Genomic DNA, 20,954 nt, shown 5'->3' on the forward strand with positions numbered 1-20,954 from the left:
GTCCTTTCTACAACTCCAAGTTGCACATCTAGGTAGGGTTTTTGATGCCAAGATCAGGAGTTTATTTAGTAATAATAATAGCAAAATACTTCTATAACACATTAAGATTGGTAATTCAATATGATTTAATTCAACAAGAATTTATTCTGCGTCCATCATATACCAGGTTCAGTCCTGAACTGGAACTGAAAAGACAAAAATAAAACAATGCCTTGCCCTCAAGGAGTTCACATTCTACTGTGAGAAAACAACTTACAAATATTGTTGTTATTTACAAAATATATCCTTAATAATATAGGGAAACCTTCAAACTAATGCATGAGGTATATAGTCCAAATATTACTATAACATTTTTATAGAAAAGAAAATTGAGGCCCAAGGTAATAATTCATGAGCTCCCATCTTTTTGCTTCAAGACTAGTGATATTTTCCCCCCTTTATGTACTGCTGCCTCCTGCTAGGCAACGAGGTAGCAAAGGAAATTATTTAATATACTGAGAGCAAACACTAGTATAAGTGTACAGAGATAGAGAATGAGAAAGAAGATACACTTATCTAATCACATTGATGAATCTGTGCTCACCTTGTTATGGGTCATTTAGTAAGGGCTTACCATATATGAATATCAGGCCTTGTGTTGGGAATACAAAGAGATATAAAAGACAATACCTGAGGAACAGCTAGGTGCACAATGCTTAGAGCACCAGGCTTGGCATCTGGAGAACCTGGGTTCAAAGTCAGGCTCAGATACTTCCTAGCTGTGTGATTTCTGGGCAAGTCATTCAACCCTGATTGCCTAGCCCTTGATACTCTTCTGTTTTATAATTGATACTGACAGAAGGTAAAAGTAAACAAAATAAAAACAAAAATAAATAATAACACCTGCACTTAAGGAACTTACAGTCTCATGGGGGTGACAACATTCAAACAAATATGTAGAAGCAAACTACAAATAGAATAAATTGGAAATAATCAACAAAAGGGAAGAACTAGAATTAAGAGGGATTGGTAAAGTCTTCTGTAGAAGGTGGAATTTTTAGCTTGGACCTAAAAGAAGCTCGGAAACCTAGGAGACAGAGATGAGGATGGAGAGCATTCTGTGTATGGGAGATAGCCAGCAAAAATGCCCAGGGTCAGGGGAACTGTATGAAAGTCCTATGTTTTCTATTCTTTCACAAATCCTTACTGAATTCAGGGAATTTTTAAATTAAAAAAAAAAAAGAAAAAAATGGCAGTGCCTAATAATGTGAGCTGGTGGCTACTGTCTTTTCCCTTCTGCCCCCTACGGCCCTTCTTGGTGTCTAAATTGCATATTATTAATAATTTGAGATTTTTCTGATGGGAGCAGCCTTAACAGGGCATAGGCAAAGTCATAGGATCATCTGAAGTAAAAAACTGGAAGCAACCTTGGAGATTATCTAGTCTAGGGATTTTCAGACTAATTTCTATTGATATTTCAGGGAATAAAAAGAAAGGAGAAACAAATTACATTTTTATTTCAATATAATTAGTTTCCTTTATAATCCTATGTATTTTATTTTATGCACTTAAAATTATTATTCTAAGAAGGATCCATAGGCTTTAACAGACTGCCAAAAACACTCATCAAAAAGTTAAAAAAAACCGAGTCTCATCCAACCTTTGCATGGGTAAGAGACCTGAGGACAAATAAGTGAAGTGACTAACTCAAGGTCACACAGAGATTTAAGAAGACCACCTAGGAGTCCAAATATTTCCCAGTTAACCCTCAAAAGGTGGGCCCGGGGTAAAGGGTTGGTGAACAAAAGGGTTAACTCCATTTTTCTTAAAGCCTCCAGGGGGTGGGTGCCAGAAGATGAAAAGTGAGCTGTGGAGAGGAATGAGGCAAAGACAGCATCCCCTCCTCCACAGCACCCGACTCAGACTCCGCGACAGACTCTAGAGAAGGTATGAGCAGAAAGGGGCAGGGCGAAGAACGGAAGCGGAAGTATCTGCGGGGTGCCGGCCGGAAGTAGGAAGCAGTCTAGCGGCGGCTACGGCAACGACGGCGGAGTTGGCGTCGTGGTCTCCCTGGTGCGGTTTAAAGAAGCGGCGGCTTCGCGAAGCCTGGAGATGGCGGAGAAGTTTGACCACCTGGAGGAACATCTGGAGAAATTCGTGGAGAACATCCGTCAGCTCGGCATCATCGTCAGCGACTTCCAGCCCAGCAGCCAAGCGGGGCTCAACCAGAAACTGTGAGGGTCGCCGCCCCCTCTCCGGTCGCTCTTCCCTCTTTCCTCTTTCCCCTGGTATCCCCCTGGGCTTGGGGCTGTAGCCTGGGTAGTTTGGCTGAAGAAGACAGAAAGCGCCAGGGGTGACTGGGACGCGAGGACCCCTCCGGGGAACCTTCTTTCTACTGGCTTTCTCCCCTGTCAATGCTCCCTGTCACTTCAGCCCTGCTTTGAGGAGTGGGGACAGTAGCAGGGAAGAAGTCCATTTTTCTAAAACGAGCCCAGCGAGGTGTCATAGTTAGGTAGTTGTATTTATTGGGGAAAGCAAAGCATTGGATTTGGAGTTTGGGGTTCAGATCTGTTGTAAACTAATTCTTTTGACTTTGGGCAAGACACAGAATTTCCCAGACTCACCTTTCTCTTTTGTCAAATAGGGATATACTCTTATTTTTCAGGCTTGTGGGAAGGACAGCACCCTGTAAAACTTATATAACTCTTTAAATGTAGGTTGTTTTTCTTTACTGAAACTTTATTTCGGCATTCCGGCCCCAAAGTGAGGAACTGTCTGTTTATAGCACTTGAATATAGTTCCTGAAGTCCAAGAATTTGCAGTTTATAGAGAGAGGATAAATTAATCACATCGACAAGTTTTTCTTGAGCATTTTAATTCTATGCTTTTAGTACTCTGGACAGAGATAGGAAAGAAGTTTGAGATATGAAGTCATGTAGAGAGATGTGTATAGGTAGGTGTATATATGCTTAAATACGATTGTGTGTATATTTATCTCCGCTGCTTCTACTTTTTTAGAGAACAGAATATAACCACCATGGGATCATATTATATGAGTTATATGCATATGTTTACACCACATATTCTCAATATTAACTATACATATGTAGGAGAGAAGAGTGTGATTATTATAGATACATAATACCCTTCTACAAATATTGATATATATTTATATAGACATGCATTGATATACTTGTGTGCTCATATATGAATGTATAAGAATAGGAGAAACAAGATGATAGATTTAGAACTGCCATGGCCATATAGTCCATTTCCCATTAATTTACAGTTGAAGAAACTGGGTCCGTTAAGATTAAGTGAATAGCTAGTTTAAGGCCACAAAGGTGACCCAGAGTAGCAGTTGTTGTTCAGTCATGTCTGACTCATTGTGACCCCATGGACCATAGCACACCTGGTCCTTCTGTCCTCTACTATTGTCAGTGGTTTTCTTGGCAAAGATACTAGAGTGGTTTGCCATTTCCTTCTCCAGTGGACCACCTTTTGTCAGAACTTTATTCTATGACCTCTTTGTCTTCAGTAAACCTCATGGCAGAGTTTATAGTTTAATTGAGCTATGCAAGCCAAGAGGGTCAGTAGTCTAGTTGAATTGAGGTTAGTGAATGGTGTGTGGGTGTGGATATATCTTGATAGGACTTCAGTTAACTGGATTTAATTTTTGTTTCCTGCTTAGGAATTTTATTGTGACTGGCTTACAGGATATTGACAAGTGTCGACAACAGCTTCATGATATTAGTGTTCCTTTAGAAGTTTTTGAGTAAGTATAACTCTTAAAATTATTATAAGATTAAAATTTGCAAATAACTTGGGTACATGGATAGAAATAATCCAAACAATATTTTTCCTAAAAATTACCATGTTCTGGAATCTTTAAAAATCAATAGGGTAAACACATAGAAGAAAGACTATTAAAAGATTATTAAAAGCATAACAAACACTCTTAAAGGTTTTTAAGCCCACTTTATGGAGAGAGCTAATATTTTCTCCTGCTAGATCTTTCTTTTCCTCTTTACAGAGAATAAATTATTAGATTCAGATCACCTCTGATACATACTGCCTGTATGATCTCTGGCAAGTCAGAGCTCTCAGTGTTCTAGGCAATTCTCTAAGATTACAAGCTGCAAAGACTGTGATAATCTGTACTGGTGAATAGAATTTTTGCACTTAGGAGGTCCCTATACTAGTAAAATCCAGAAACCACAGGCCCAATCTTTATCTCTTATTTTAAAGGCTAGATAATTGGTGCTAGTGGAATAAATATTTTTATAATTTTATGCAATAATATGTTTTTAAATTTCCATTTAAAATTTAAGATAAGTTTTCCATGAAGTGTAATACTAGAATTTGTATATATTGTCTTTATCTTTCATACTAGAAGCATCCTAATTTAGCAGCTAATCAATAAATATATGATACAGAATTGATAGTTCTGATAATCACTGTTCATTTTCCTCCCTCTTCCTGTTGTCAAGAAGTAGGGAAATAAGTCAATATGGAGTTCGGGAAGTTGACAGTGGAACTTGCATTGTGAGAATTTTGAGCATGTGCTATTGCTGAGGGTATAGAATGCTATAGAAACAATGTAGCTGAAGAAACATCCATCCTGCAGTGATGATTATGATAATAGAGCAGTAGCTATCAAGGATGAAAGATCCTTCTTAAGACCCACTGAAGTAGAGCTTTGAGATTGCTAGAAATAAGAAAAGACAAGGAATGACTGTATTTCTTTAAGTAGTAACACATGGGATTAGTCTTTGAAACAGTTAGAAACAGGTAGTCACTTTAGATTGAGAAGGCAATTTAGTTGACTTAGGGCCAGCTAGGTGGCTCAGTGGATAAAAGTGCCAGCAGGTCAGGAGCAAAATGCTACATGAATGCTTTATAGGGAAGGAACCACTGCTTTAGAATTAGTCTTTTAACCACCTGTGGATAGAAAGGTGATTGCTATAGTTAATCTTTCTGGTGATAAGGCGTTCATTCAGCAAATAGTAACATAATAGATGCTGAGGACATTTACAAAGAAACTATAAGTTCTGTGCTAGTCAATCCTGGAGTTTACAATTGAAGTGATTTATGGAAGTTGACTCCAGTTGTCTGGTTAGCAGACATCATGTACCTTGTATATATTGTGTTTACTTGTCTGAATGTATAACACCCCATCTGTGTACCTCTTCTCTCCTACCCCCTTTTCAATATAAGCTCCTTGATTGGAGAGACTATTTGTATCTCCAGTACCCAACACTGTGTCTAGCACGTAGTAGGCCTTGAAATGCTATTGACTTATTGTAGAAACAGATATTAAGTACCAACTGTATGCAGGGAACTAGGGGAGGTTCTGGGGGCTACAAAATATAACATTTTCTATCCTCAAAAGGAAAATGCTTCTTCTATCTATTCTGTATTCTGTTGCTTCCCTAGCCCTTGAACTCTCTTTGCTCCCATCACAAAACTTTCTGCCACATGTTACTCCCGAAGCTGTTATGCAAGGCTGCCCATTTTCTCTTTTGGAAACTGATGGATTGTGTTTGGAATGTTGGTTAATTCAGTTTCTTTCATTCCACCTGCTCCCTGAAATGTAACTTAAGTTTTTGAAGCAGAAAGTTGGCAGTTGTATATAATTATAATTCAAGACCTTGTTTTATATCATGAACCTTTTGTAACATTTAAATCATTTGGAGGTAACTTTAACCATATCTTGTACAATATGAATTTGGTTTAGTATAATTTGTTGATTTATTACTGGATTAGTCAGCATGGCTATCAGACAGTAAGGCCAATTTATTTCCTGAGTGGAAAAAATGAATCTTTGGCATATAGTAAGTTAAAATGTGTCCAAAAATCCAAGTTGTATCTCTTGTTAGAATTCTCAAAAAGTAGAACTAAAATACTTTTAGGGATGTTTGTAGTTAATTTTTAGAAGCAGAACAACAGACATTGCTAACTGGAGAGAAACCTTGGAATTTGTGTTAAACTTAAGCCAATAATAATAGCATTAGTACCGGGCTGGGCCCAGATTTATAAGTTTCTATATTGTGGGCTCAGTTCTTTAACCAGCTACCTTATGTTATTATAATTACCATGTGTTATCATGCCATTTAACCCTACAGGTTTTATTATACTTATATGTTTGAGAATTAAACCAATTTTACAAAAGTAAAAGATTGTGAAAAGTCAAAATGCCAGGCAAAAATTAGTTATCGTTATAGAATTTTGATGCTTATTTAATTTAAAAATATAAATATAAAAGTGATAGATTCTTGAGTTACTGGTCTTAGCAGAAGTTTATTAGTAGATTTAATATGTAAGAAGTTGATTTAACACTCAATTCAAAAAGTAAATGTATCTTTAATGATATTATAGTTTAAATAAATGTAAATTTAATTCTTTTGACAGAGAGTACTTTAGCAGCTATACTTTTCATGTAGCCAATGTTTGAATTACTACGTTTTTCAGAGTATTTTATTAATTTAGCATGAGATATTTCATGTTTCTAGATATATTGATCAAGGCCGTAATCCCCAGCTGTACACCAAAGAGTGCCTGGAGAGGGCTCTAGCCAAAAATGAACAAGTTAAAGGCAAAATTGACACTATGAAGGTAAGATTGTCATGATATGATTGGAAAAAAATTGTCAGAATGTATAAAAAGAGAAATTTGAGGAGTAGAGCCTACTTTTTCTATCTTTTCATTATTTTCTTTCAATATAGGAAGAACTAAAATTATTCATTTACAAATACTGCATAGTTGAAATTTCTGAAATTTTTACATGTTCAAAATAAATAGCCCTACAAAATACAGATTAATTTTAGTTGTCTTCCAACAACTTGGTGGGACAGTGGATAGTGTTCAATATGCAGTCAAGAAGAACCAAATTAAATTCTGGCTTCACATACCTACCTTTATTAATTTTATTGACCTTGGGCATATCACTTAACCTTTTTTTTTTTTAATAAAACCCTTACCTTCTGTCTTAGAATCAGTATTGTGTATTGATTCAACAGCAGAAGAGTGGTAAGGGCTAGGCAATGAGGGTCAAGTGACTTGCCCAGGGTCACACAGCTAGGAAGTGTCTGAGGCCAGATTTGAACCCAGGACCTCCCATCTCTAGGCCTGGCTCTCCAAACACTGAGCCCCCAGCTGTCCCCCACTTAACCTCTTTTTGCATCAATTTCCTCATCTGTAACATAGGGATGATAGTTCCTACCTCCTAGGATTATTGTGAGGATAAAATGAAATATTTGTTAAGCTCTTTGCAAACATTAAAGTGCTATATAAATGCTATTTTTATCATCATCATCATCATCAAGATTATTATCATCACTCTTGTTATTGATTAGAACATGACAAACAGTAAGTTATCAGAGACTGAATTTGAACTTGGGTCTTTCTGACTGTAGGTCTAGAACTATCTGGTCACTTTGGTTACTTATTGTACTTTATTTTACTATTTTCTTGGCTGTCCTACTAAGAATTACCTCCATATTTAATTCCCCAGGTTTATTATATTCCTCAATACCTCACTCCTTTGTTTCACCCATAAGAAAGTCTCTACCTTCTGTTTTATTGTCACAGTTTGTTACAGATTCTCTTCAAATGCTTTTTACTTGTCATGGTTCTTAGCTCCCCAGCATAACTTTTCCTTTCGTTTAATAAGTTATAATAATAATAATAGCTGACATTTTGTATATCAATTTAAGGTTTACAAAGTATTTTATAAGCATTATCTCATTTGATCTTCACAATAACCCTGAGAGATAGGCGCTGTCCTTGTTTAACAAATATTACTGATTATGTGTCTAGGAATAGGAATTTTTTTGTTGTTTCTGTTTCTTCTCTGTCTATGTCTTTGTCTTTCTCCTCTCTTTCAAAGACAGATGTTGAAAGTATTGGAATTATCACGATTTAACCTTTCCACTAGATAAAAAAAGTAAACTCATAATATATGAAGTCTATTTTAGAATAGGTTCATAGATTAAGATCAGAGTGTTCCAGAACACACAGCAGCTCTGCAAATAACAGTTCTTTTTAAACATTTAATTAATTAAGAATATTTTTCCATGGTTACATGATTGATGTTCTTTCCCTCCCCTCTCCCCTCTCCCTCCCTGAGGTGAAGAGCAATTCCACTGGGCTATATACATGTATTATTGTTCAAAACCTCAAATAACAGTTCTTCAAAATAGTTCTAAGCACAGGTGAATAAGTCAAAGGAGAAATGATGCTTGAACCCTAATGGCTGAATTTTTTATGTCTCTTGGCTTGAAGGGAATGCTCAGTAACATACTGTTTTACAGTGTTTCTTCAAGACATGTTGATTAAAAGCCTTGTTCAAATCCTGACACTAATGATATCACATACTTTGAACAATTTACCTGGTAAGCCTGGAGATTAAACATTTTTGTAAAGAATAGGTGCAGTTGAAGACCCATTTTTCATTCTTCCATGTAACTATTGCTTTCTCATTTTTTTGGAGGGAGGTGGTACAGAAAGTATAATCGGTAAGATTTCAAGTTTTGTAATTTAGCATAATTCATAAGATTTAAGAGTAGCTCTTTCCTTCCTATTTGTGACCACATATAACTTACATGGTTATACCATAACTTAAAGATAGTTTTAAGACTGTTTTGAATGGTTTGCTGTACATCTTTATTGCTGTTAATTAATCAAACAGTTATTTGTTAAGCATCTTCTGTGTGATAAGCACAGTGTTAGGCACTGGGTGGACTGGCCATGAGGAGCTTGCAAACCTGGCAACTCTGAACTTTTGAGCATAAACCAACGTGACCTCTTTTGCTTAAGCATTTGTTGGGTTTTTCTCCAGGCATCCTCTGAGTGTTTATATGCTAGTGTGACAGATTTTATATTTAATTCTCTTTGGACAGTTGAGAAAATTCAGAAGGAAGTAATGCTTTGTGACTGTTCATTTGTCTTCATTGTGGCATTCTTTACTATGGTTTTTCATTTTCTTCACTTCTTGACTTTGGCATCTCACTTCATGTTCTGCTACTTCCAAGTGGACCTTTGTTATTAAAACACATTTTTTTATATCAAAAGTTCCAGTTTGAGTAATTATTATTGAATTAGACTTTGAATATCATTTGAAATATTGTTGTAGTGTGGCAGAATGGATAGAATGCTAGACTCAAGTCACCTGTGTTCATTTCCCACCTCATCTATTAATGTTATTAGCTATGTAATTGTACCTGCCTTCTAATATCCCAAGGCCTTTTTTCCCTCCTCATCTACACAATGGGGATAAAAGTATTTACACTGTCTTATGTTAGAGGATTATTAAAGGAAAAGGTTTTACATACTTTAAAGCTTTATACAAATGTGAGTTATTATTTTAAAATAAGTTTGGTATCATAAGAGCATACAGTTGCATAATTAGATAGTACTTGTGGAATCCTGCTTTGTGAAATGTCTATTAAAATTAATTCTAGCTTTGTGTTTTGTAATTAGAATCTGTTACCCTAAAAACTACAATTCCCAGAGCCCCACTCTCCTCACGTTATGTGCTAAAGTAGGAAGGATATAAATTTGGTGTAGCCCCACTTCTCTCTCTCGTCTTCCTTTTGGGGCTTTTGTGGAGCAGACTTTTTAAACAGGCAAGGAGAACTTAGTCACATGGTTTTAATTTTGTTAAATAATTAGGTTTTTTTTACTTCTATTTCCTTTTTATTCCTTATACTTCAACTGGTTATTAATAAACTTTATAAAATTAATAATATATATAATATAAAATTATTTAATAATTTCAATAAATAAAATTTAATAAATAAAATAAATAAAATAATTTTAATAAATAAAAATATTATGAAATATTAAAAAAACTTGGAGTTGCTGGATATTAATTTAATTCTTACATTTACCTTCAGGAAGAAGTTAGTACTTTTACATGAAGCAAGAAAAGGGGATGTGTTTGGGATGGGGGTGGGAAGGTAATTGGGAATCATCATTTGAATGAATATGTATTGTTGAGGTCTTTTTGAAAGTAATTATTTGGTTAATTTGAAACCAAATTTTCTGGGCTAAAATAAGTTTTGTCATATCTATCAGTAACACTAACAAACTGTGAATGTTAAATTTTAATGAAATGTAAGCTAATTGTATATATATTGTTTCTTTTTTTCCCCTTTATTTTAATAATAAATTTCCACATAAGTTTTCCAAAGTTATTTGATTCATGTTGTCTCCTGCTTACCTCCTGGAGTTGACAAGCAATTCAATCTGGGTTATACATGTATTATCAAGCAAAACATCATATAAATACTTTTGAGTAGATCTGATTGTTTATAAGAGTTGTGGAGCCTTCATATAATGTGAGAGTTTAATCTAGATGATAGACCAAAAATATTTTTTGACATTTTTTATTTTTCTTCATAGAAATTTAAAAGCCTATTGATTCAAGAGCTTTCTAAAGTTTTTCCAGAAGACATGGCTAAGTATCGAAGTATCCGAGGTGAAGATCATCCCCCTTCTTAAGCAGTTTGCTTTCATTATGTGTTTCTGAAGAAGCCTGTTTACAACTTTCCTTGACTTGTCATGCCTTTCCGAAATGTTTGGGGATACAATGCTTGAGATGAAAGTGTTCTTGAAATGTGGATCTAGAACGATTATTTCAAGGCCATTACATTTTACCTCAAGACCATTGTTTTAAAAGAACTTTCACTGGACATTGGCATCTCTTCAAGTTATACAAGATATGTATAATCAACTCTCATTTCTCTTTCTATGAATGGTACTCCTTAGAAGTAAAAGAAAGTCATTATTGTCAAGTGCCACAGTGTTAATAGTTCATAATCTGTTCAATGTGAATTGACATTGGGTGGAGGAAATTGTACACAGGAAAAAAAGGTCACTATGAGAAATAACTGTCATTGTCAACTTTTTTTTTTTTACATTGGCAAGCACAGTTTGGTGGAAGACTTGAAAATTCGTCTGAGGATTGTTTTTTTCCTTTGTACTTTTCATTCCATTTTTCATTGTAAAAAGTTGGGGGTCCATTATGGAAGTAACTTACATGTAATTAGTGGTATTAGAATTTTGAACAGTTTAACTTTGATGCATAACTGAAGTTTTTTTAGTGTAATGATATTATTTACTTCAGTTAAGTCAAGTATATATAATAAAATATTTCCAAATATTGTTATTTAACTCTTTAATTTTTCTTCAATAACATTTTCACAGTAGTACTCTATTCTGTAAGCATTCATTCCATTTTTGCCTCAAGTTGTAATAATATTCCTATATTTCATCTGAAAACATCTCAAGAATTTTCCTTTCTTTTAATATTTGGTCAACATTCAACTGCAAAAAAGTTAAAATCTCAATTTGTCCCTAACTTGGTTACTGTCTTAAGAAATGGCTTAAGTGTTGACCAGGACAATATTTTAAAATCATTGTGTTCTAATGACTTAAATTTTACATTTCACACAGAGAGACATACTGGAGGTAGAAACTTAAAAAATTGTGGTTATCATAGCATATACTTCCTGACCTATCCGATTCCATCTAAAATTATGTCTATTGGAAAAAAAACTTAAACTTCCAACCATACAGTTTGAGGTAACTTCTTGTCAGTAAATTGCTAAGTATGTCTTAATCTATTTAGGTCATGAAATCTGTGTATTTCACATAAGATTAGCTTTGGTTTCTACGTTGATGATGGCATTTACACAGCTCAAATTTTGGCTAAGTTGAAGGTAATGAATGGAGAAAGGGGAAAATTGAAGGTGGAGAAAATACTGGAAAAAAACCATTAATCAAAATCACCTTTATTTTACCTTTATCTTTGATGATACCAAAATACATGCTTCATTTGTGAGGATAACAATCACTTCCCTTTGTCAGGTGCCTTTTCTTAGCCAAGCTTTTTCAGCTTCAATCTTTGTCCATATTGATATGTTGGACATTGTAAGTTCCATAGAAGCAGTCGTGAAAAACTGGAAAGAGTCCTTTATTTGATGTAAGAATATCTAGATTTGAATTCTGGCTTCTTATTAAACAATCTGAACCTCCATTTTCTTTTCCTTTATAGTGTACTTTGTGATTGGTTTTACAAGAAATTTTTGCAATGTAGTGTGTATTTTAGCCTCTTTTTGTTGAATTAGAGAGGTTAACTTGCCCAAAGCTATATGTAAGTAGTCAAGTCAGAATTTGAACACAGGTCTCCAGATTCCAGCCCTAGTGTCCTTTCTGCTATATTTTACTTCTGTAAGTAAAATTTGCTAAATGTACCCCTCAAGACTAACCCGGGATGGGGCATCAACAGATATAAGTACAGATCAGATGCAAAATCAATTGATAGATTTTCTAGACATATGACCCTGGAGGATTGACTTTGCCAAGTCTCAGTTGTAGAATTGAGTTATCATTGGAAAAATGCTAAAACTTCCTACTTCATAGGGTTGTTTTCAGGAAAATGATTTACAAACCTGAAAATTATTATAGATTTGGGAGTTATTCCAGTTAATCCAGGGTAGTTTTTACCTGCTACAAATACCCTTTCTATGCCATGAATACAACATTTCTATTCTTTTTCAGTATAGATTCTGTAATCTTCCTAGTTAATCCAATTTCCTTTTAAACTATTAACCATTCTCTGCTGTTTCTAAATTAGGTGACAAGTCTTTACTTTTTTTTTAATTGTATATTGGATTGATTCAAGTGTCCTTTGTGTTCATGTGTCTTTTTAAAAGGCCTTTTTGAGGCTCTTCTATTCTTGAGTCCAGGACCCAAGTCAAATTGCTATATAAGAATGATTTTAACTATTTGTAAGTATACCTTTGTAGTGTGTAATTTATGAATTTATTAATACCATTTTTTCATTATAATTAGAGAACTGAATAGGATCATGAAGTAAATCTTTGGCTGGTTAAGGCATAATGGTGGTGATAAAGCCAACCCTGGGTATTTTCTTGCTGAATAAGTATATCATACTGACAGAGGAATGCTGTTTCTCAAACCTCCTCCACCTTCAACACCATCTACCTCCCCCCAATCTGCTTTTTTTTTTGCCATTTGTAATCTTATTTTAAAAAATATTTTATTTTTCTCAATTATATGAAAGAGCAGTTTTTAACCTTCATTTTAAAAAATAATGTTGATTCCTAACCTTCCTCAGGTGACAAGTAATCTGATAGAGATTTTACATGTGAAATCATGTAAAACATTTTTCTATATTAGTAATTTTGTAGAAGAGATCTCAAACAAAAAGTGAAATGTAGTATGTTTTAATCTGCATTCAGACTCCATCAGTTCTTTCTCTGGAATCAGATAGCATTTTTCATCATGAGTCTTTGGGATTAATAGATAGTATTTCCAACTATATCCATATCTAGTTATTTGTGTAAGCTGTTATAAAAGGAAGTGGAACTGATGGGTTAACACAAGTCTATACCCCCACTATTGGAAAAAAACAACTCAAAACAATTCTCCATGTTATAAGGTCATGATATACAAAGTAGAGGTCATAAAATGTATTTTATTTTTTACATTGATATTACCTAAAATGTTTATATTGGATTTACTCTCATCCCTACTTCTGAATATGTGATACTAATGGTTTCTGCTATATAAGGTGAGCAACATTTCCATTTGTTTCTGAAATAAAATATTTTGAAAATTTGCTTAAATTAACCTTAGTTATTGACTCACTCTTATGTATGAATAATAAATCAAGTCAAAGTGACATACTATGTTCCAGGGACTATCCTAGTTCTGGGGATACAAAGAAAGACAAAACCAGTACCTGTGTTCAAGGAGTTCACATTTTAATGAGAAGATGTCACAACATAACAACAATGTACAAATGAGGTAGATGCAAATTAAATTGGAAATGATCTCAGAGGGAAGGCACTATAACATTAAGGAGGATCAGGAAAGGCTTTTTGTAAAAGATGGACTTTTCACTGAAACTTGAAGGAGGTGGAGAGGAATTCCAGGGATGGGGGATAGGTGGTGAAAATGCAAATGTTGGAAGATTGAGTATCTGGCAAGGAGAAGCAAAGAAGGTCTAAGTCATGAGACTGTAGGCTACATGAACAGAAGTAAGAAAACTGGAAAGATAGGGGGACAGCTATGAAGGGTGTTAAAAGACAAGCAGAGGTTTTTATATTTGTTCTTGGGGGCAGTAGGATTTATTGACTGGAGTTTGTTGAAAAGGGGTGAGACATGATCAGGCCTGCACTTAAGCAAGATCACTTGGATAGCAGCAAAGTAATTTTCCTAAAACAGACTTAAGGACAATGTAGGCCTTTTTAAAAACATCTTTTCTCCTGGTCCCATATCTTATCCTTACTCTCTCCCCAAAAATGATCTAGCAAATTAAAACAAAAATATTCAGGTAGATTCTCATAGATAAGATTTCAATGGGCTGGAGTGGAAGAGACTTGAAACAGGGAGACCAACCAGAAGACTATTGTAAAAGTACTGCTTTAATGTAATTGAGGGCCCTGCATCAGAGTGATGTCAACACTTGATCATTTTTTACACTTTTAAAAAAGGAAGTGATGGGACAGCTAGGTGGCTCAGTGGATTGAGAGTCAGGCCCAGAGATGGGAGGTCCTGGGTTCAAATGTGGCCTCAGACACTTCCCTGCTGTGTGACCCTGGTTAAGTCACTTAACCCCTATTGCCTAGCCCTTGCCACTCTTGTGCCTTAGAACCAATACCCAGTGTTGATTCTAAGACAGAAGGTAATGGTTTAAAAAAAAAAGAACTGACATAAGTAACTTTTTCATGTTATATAAAATTTGTATGTGTAGATTTGTGATGTGGAAAGTTAGGATTTTAAGTGTAGGAATGAGTTTATATATCTCAGCTCCAATTTTTGAGACTAGATTTTTTTGGATATCCATACCTTTCTATTCTTTCTTATCTTCCTTGCTTCCCAGCACTTCTCCTTCTCCCTGGAGCCAACATCACATTGTTGTAAAAGAAGAAAGTTAAAAAAACAAAACAAAACAAAAGATTTTCAGTAGAACCAATCAACAAATTGAAAAAAAATCTGATTTTCCTCCATCTTTGCCAATTTTCTGATGTGAGGTGAAACCTCAGGGTTGTTTTGATTACATTTATTTTTCTCATAATTTGGAGCATTCTTTTATATGTGTTAACAGTCTGAAATTCTTTAGATAATTGTTTATATGTTTTCCCCTTATCAAGGAATAGCCTTTAGTATTTAGTATTTATGTTAGCTGTTTATATATCTTGGACATATCAGACCTTTATCAAAGATATTTGATAAAAGAGTATTTTCCCCTTAGACAATTGCTTCCTTCCATGTGTTAATTTTGTTAGTGCAAATAACATCTATTTTTGATGTAATAAAAATTATTTATTCTTATACTTTGCAGTTGTCTGTCTCTTATTTGATCAACATTCACCCTCCCACCTATAGCTATGAAAAGTATATGATTTGTTTCTCTTTAGATTTAAAAAAGTTATATGTTCTTAAACATTCAGCCCCCCTGAATTTAAATCCAATTTTGAATTTATTGTACAATATGTTCAAAGATACCAGTTTAAGCCTAATTTTTTCAAGGCTCATTTTTAATTTCCCCAGCTGTTTTTTTTTTTATTTTAAACAAACAGGAAGTTCTTAGGTAATTTATATTTCTAGATTTACTTACTACTGGGTTATTTAGATGAATTGTTTTTTATTGTTCCTTGATCTGCTTTTCTGTTTTATAATCAATTCCAAATAGTTTTGTTGAATGCTGCTTTATAATATTGTTTGATGTTTGGAAATATTTTTCATTCCAAGCTTTATTGTTTCCCTTGAATTTCTAGATCTTTTGTTTCTCCAAATGTTATATTTTCTATATGTAGAAAATATCCCCTTGGGAGTTTGATTATTATTGCACTAAATCTGTAAATTTACTAGTAGTATTTTCATTCATTTGATATTGGCATTGTCCATCCATGAGCATTGAATATTTATCCAGTTATTTAAATTATTCTTTATTAATTCTTTAAGGAATATTTTGCAACTGAATCTTTTCAGGTACTGAGTATGGTTTGGCAAATTGACTCATAAAAATATTTTATGCATTTTTGTAATTATTTTAATTGAAACTTCTCTTTCTATTATTGTCTCTTGTATTCTGTTATTATATAGAAATATTGATTTTCTGGGCTTATTTTATAGACAGGTAATTTGGGGAAGTTGTTGTCTTAATTATTTAGAAATTTCCTTATGTTTCAAATCATGTGATTCAGTTATATCCCTTGATCTCATTTGCCATATGAGATAGCCTCTATGAGTTGATGTCTTCTGAATGTAAGGGTTAAAATAAAAAGGTTGGACTAAATATATAAAAATATGGTCACTGAAATTATTACTCAAGTCAGCATGACTTTTTTGTGGTTTATTTTCAAAAGAATGAAAAGAGTTAGGTAGAGGGTAGAATGAGTAATCTAAGTTAACAAGCTAGACTGCTTTTTGCTTCTTCTTATAGATTGCCCTTCATTTTAAATACATTTGGCTTCTCAATATTTTATTTCTTTCAGAAGACTCTACCACAGATTCCAGTTTTTCTATTCTGCTAATTATTTCTGCTGTGCAAGTCATACATTTTGCTATTTATTTCCTTTTACCATTTTTCTTGAGATTTTGCTTGTGCTAAACTCTAGAACCTCCTGCTGAACTACCATGCTCCCTTGGAAAAACACAGCATTCTGTGTTTCTTTGGATCTCAGTTAAATTTCCTTTTTCATGAAGTATTTATTCAGAGAGAGATTTGCAATCTTTTGGATTTTTGGTAGTTCTCTTCTGAATTTAATATCATCTCTGTTGATTGATCTACTTTTACTCTAGTTTTTTAAATGACTTTTCATCTTGAGTCCTTTAGTGATTTTAGCTTTTTTCCTTATGTTCCCACTGTTGCTCACTTTCTGACTCTTTTGCCTTTGATACTAGATTTGCCCCCCCCTCCCTAGCTTTATCTTAAAATCATTTGAGCTTCATTCCAAGTTGGAAAATTTACTATTCACCAGCCTTTGTCTCTACCCCGAAGTAACTCCTAAGAGGAACAATATTAGCTCCAGTTAGATGCCAACTTCCTTTCTCTTGACTCTCGTGAAGCCACACATACTCTGCCTGCTTCAGGTCCCTCCAATCCTTTTTTTCTGTGTGGGCTGAATTAGCATCTGCTACTATTTTCATAGGATTTGGGAAAGGGGGGGGGGCTGGAATAGGTGTTCCAGATAGCATTTCTTCCACCTTGAGGTTTCTTAGGCTAGATGTGACTTCAGAAAGCAGGAAACCAAATTCTCTACTCTCCAGTCCCTCTGATTTTCTTGTTCCATGCTTTACTCAATTTTCACATAATTTTCTATGTCATCAGGTAGTAGTTCAATTTCTTTTGTCTTGTAATATTTTTTAGAGAAGCTTATTATGGTTTTGATTTTTTTTAGCACTTATCTTTTCCATTCGTTTTTAATGTAGGTTTTTAAGTAAACATTCTTCCTTTTGAAGTTGCTTTTCATATATCCTCTACACTTTACCCTTAGACTCCTTCACCTGAATGGTGGAGACTGCAAAGCTGCCTAATCCTCCTTCCATGCTGGGGGATTTACTTTTTATATTCATGGTCTCTACCCTAAGTAGTTTTTCAAGGATAAGATTGGCTGTATCTGAATTTGTCTCCTTTTATTTAAGCCTTAGAGTATCCACTTACCCTTTGGTCCTCTGCCTTGCCTCTGCCAAGTTTCAGTCTTGGCCATCATTATTTGTTTCTTGGTTCATTCTTTCTTTGTCCTCTTAGCTAGCTCATCATTTATGTCATGGCTCCTTATTAAGGATGTTTCTCAAGGTTTTGTCTTAGGGCCTCTTCTACAGATTTTTCTTCTCTTAACCTTATCAGAGACCATGGACTTAACTATCATCTCTATGCAGATGACTAACAGAGCTTGTCCCAAAAATCTAAATATGATTTTAAACTTAAAAGAATTTTAAATTTCATTATGGCTATAGTCTTAGTCTTAAGCTTTCACAATTTGGGACTGCACTAAGATTTTTGGAACAACCTGTATATGTTAATCCTCAGTCTCTCCCCTGAGCTTAAGTCCCTTATCAAAAATTGCCTTTTAAAATATTTTAAACTTTCTGTCTTTGAAACATCATCAACTCAATATTTCCAAAAGTGAACTTTTTATCTTTCCCCCCTAAATCCTTCCCTCTTCCAAGATTTCCAGTTTTTTGTTGAAGGGACCATTATCCAAGGAAGTCTCTCATTATCTTTTCAGCATTATCTTCTACTACTCACTCTCACCCTCCATATCAAATCATATGCTAAATCTTAATGTTTCTATTTCTTCAAAATCTCTTATCCGACTCCTTATCTCCATTCATAGAGCTCCTGTTTTCATTCATATACTTACTACCTTTTGCACAGATTATTGTAGTAATTGTAAACCTTAAAATTCCTTAGACTTATAAATGTTGGAATTTTCACCATTGGGATATTTCATACTTGGAAAATTTCTTACTGATAGTCTATTGGAATGGGAACCCCATTGGCATGGGAGGTTCCTTCTCTTCCCTTCTTCAGATTACTTTAGGACAGAAACCTTTTGCTGAACAATGGAAAGGACTTTGACCTATGCTTAAGCATAGAACAGGAATTTCTTTGAGTCATGATTGATTTTAGAATTGATACAATGGAGATACTTGGAATCAATCTCCACCCTATTCAGTCCTAACAGGATTCAGTAAGGGCTGCAGCCTAGATCAAAATTTAATTATTCCAATCTCTACCCTACTCAGGTTAACAGGATTTAGAAAGGGCTGTAGCAAAGGAGCAAAGATTTAATCATTTGAAAATATGACCTTCAACAGACATGTGCAAAGCCTCTGGGCTGTCCTGGGTTAAGCTAGAGCCTCCATTGGCACAGGGAAATTGATGGACAGTGATTGGTAGATGTGAGAACTGAGGGGAGGCAACTTGGATGGTTTCCTTAAAGATCAGGGGGGTCTGGAGACTCCGGGTGGTTGTTGAGGAGTTGGTCGGAGTGGTGGCAGTGTACTCTGAGAAGCTTGCTCTGAAGGAAGCTGAAGTTGGGGGCCTCTGAGACTGTTTCCCATTTTGGTCACGTGAGTAATAGGGTCTGATCTCTTTTCTTTGCCTCAGCTATCTAAGGGCTTGGGCCTTTTGGCCCAGCCCAAACAGAAGGGGTATTTAAGCCCTATTCCCTTCTCTCCCCTTTCTCTCTCTCTATCTCTAATTCCTTTCTTGCTCCTATTGTAATTAAACTCCAAAAAAGGCTGACGGCTGACTTGAGTTTTCATTTAGGAATTACATAGCTGAATTCCTTGGCGACCTTAAATTAATATATATCAGTCTTTTAAAGTGATTCCCTTGTCACATAATCTAATTTCTTTTAAATTTCTCCCTACTCTAGTCTGTCCTAGACAGTGCTCCCAAAGCAATTTTCCTAACATACAAATTTCACCATGTGATCTTCCCACTCAAATAACTCCACAGGTATCCTGTGGCTTCTAGGGTAAAGTATGAATTCCTGTTTCACTTTTTGTAGCCCTGAACAGCTTGGCCCAGACCTGCGCTTCAGCCTCATTAGACATTGCTTTTCTACCCTAACTCTGTGATACTGTGACAGAGGCTGGCACTAAAGAAAAAGTGACAGACTGAAGAGTATATGAAATTGATCACCTTGACAGGGGAGGGGCCCCAGGAGTGGAATCCTGAGGAGAGAAGACTCTGGTGAGTAGAGCAGTGAGGATTCTCTGGGTCTTGAGACTTTGAAGAGAGAAAGTGGATAAAGACTTTCACCTGAGGGTTACCCACTTTTCCTGCTGGTGACTGGAAATCTTTTCCCCCAACACTTCCCAATTGAAGAGACTTTCTGAAGAGAAACCTGAGCAGACTTTACCTCAGCTCCTGTTGCCCAGGGGCGAGTCAACCTGACTTTCTCTCAGGGGGCTCAGGCTGCCAAGGCCTGAGTTCCCCCCAAATTCAAGGAGGGAGGAAAATGGTTTAGAGACAGGGACCCCCTTTTTCCACTTTCCTTTTCCCACTCTTCCCTGTTCATTATTCCTTTTGTATTACTTGATTGAGTTAACATTAAACATTATCTGTTCTCCAAGCTGAGTATGAGTGAACGGATCAAGGGGAGAGCTTTGGGTCTCTAGTAGTGGTGGAGGGGGGACAAGAGGGACAAGGGCGAATTGGGAAGAGCAGCTTTAGTTAAGGAGGGAAGGCAGAAGGGGGAAAATCTTCAAACCCTCTCTCCTCTCTCTGAGCCAACCCATTACGTCTGCTATCTCCCCTGAACCCTGCTTTGAGGAAGGGGGTTCTTTCATTTCCCTCTCTCTCTATACCAAAAGCCCAAGCCTCCCCTTGAGGGTACATCCCTTCTCTCTCCTTTCTCTTTTTATTTTTTTAAAACAGTTGGCACCCCAGATGGGTGTCTGTCTATACTATGAGGTTTATCTGTTAAATGTCTTAATTGTAGCCAGGTTTTTAACCTCCTCTAATTCTTTCTGCCTTAATATTTCAGAGGTCTCTTGGAGCTTTTTCTTTAGATCATTCTTTTCTCTTTTTTGATCTTATTGGTTATCATGAATATAGATGGCAGTATCTCTAAGTTCATTAAGTGAGATGGTGTCAAACTTAGGGCAGTAGTTCCTGAAGAAATCCCTCAGTGCTTATCACAGCCCTTGAGAAATTGTCTCCTCATGTGTACTTTCCGCTTCTTTTGAATCAGGGCTAAAACTGAACAGTCCCTCAGTTTTTTCAATAAGGCTATCGATAAATGTACTTGGGTATTCATTTTTTTCTTGGGATAATCTGTTAAATTTTCCCCAGGCATTGGGTCTTTCTGCTTCATTCCCTGCAATAGATCCTCATGGCATTTTCTTAGATGAACCATTGATCTTGGATTAGAAAAATCCAGATCCTCAAAAACTTCTGGCCAGCTTATGAGTGAAGAATC

At 35.4% G+C, this 20,954-nt stretch overlaps 1 protein-coding gene across 1 annotated transcript; it reads left to right on the plus strand.

The window, feature by feature from the left end:
• The first annotated feature begins 1,923 nt into the window (after nucleotides 1–1,923).
• On the plus strand, nucleotides 1,924–13,634 carry MED10 (mediator complex subunit 10). The gene is made up of 4 exons (XM_001363580.5): nucleotides 1,924–2,213; nucleotides 3,671–3,754; nucleotides 6,492–6,594; nucleotides 10,384–13,634. Exons 1-4 carry the CDS (start codon nucleotides 2,092–2,094, stop codon nucleotides 10,480–10,482), a joined length of 408 nt encoding a protein of 135 aa, XP_001363617.1. The 5' UTR covers nucleotides 1,924–2,091; the 3' UTR covers nucleotides 10,483–13,634.
• Nucleotides 13,635–20,954: the final 7,320 nt, after the last annotated feature.

This window comes from Monodelphis domestica, chromosome 3 (genome assembly GCF_027887165.1).
Source record: "Monodelphis domestica isolate mMonDom1 chromosome 3, mMonDom1.pri, whole genome shotgun sequence".
Taxonomy (NCBI): domain Eukaryota; kingdom Metazoa; phylum Chordata; class Mammalia; order Didelphimorphia; family Didelphidae; genus Monodelphis; species Monodelphis domestica.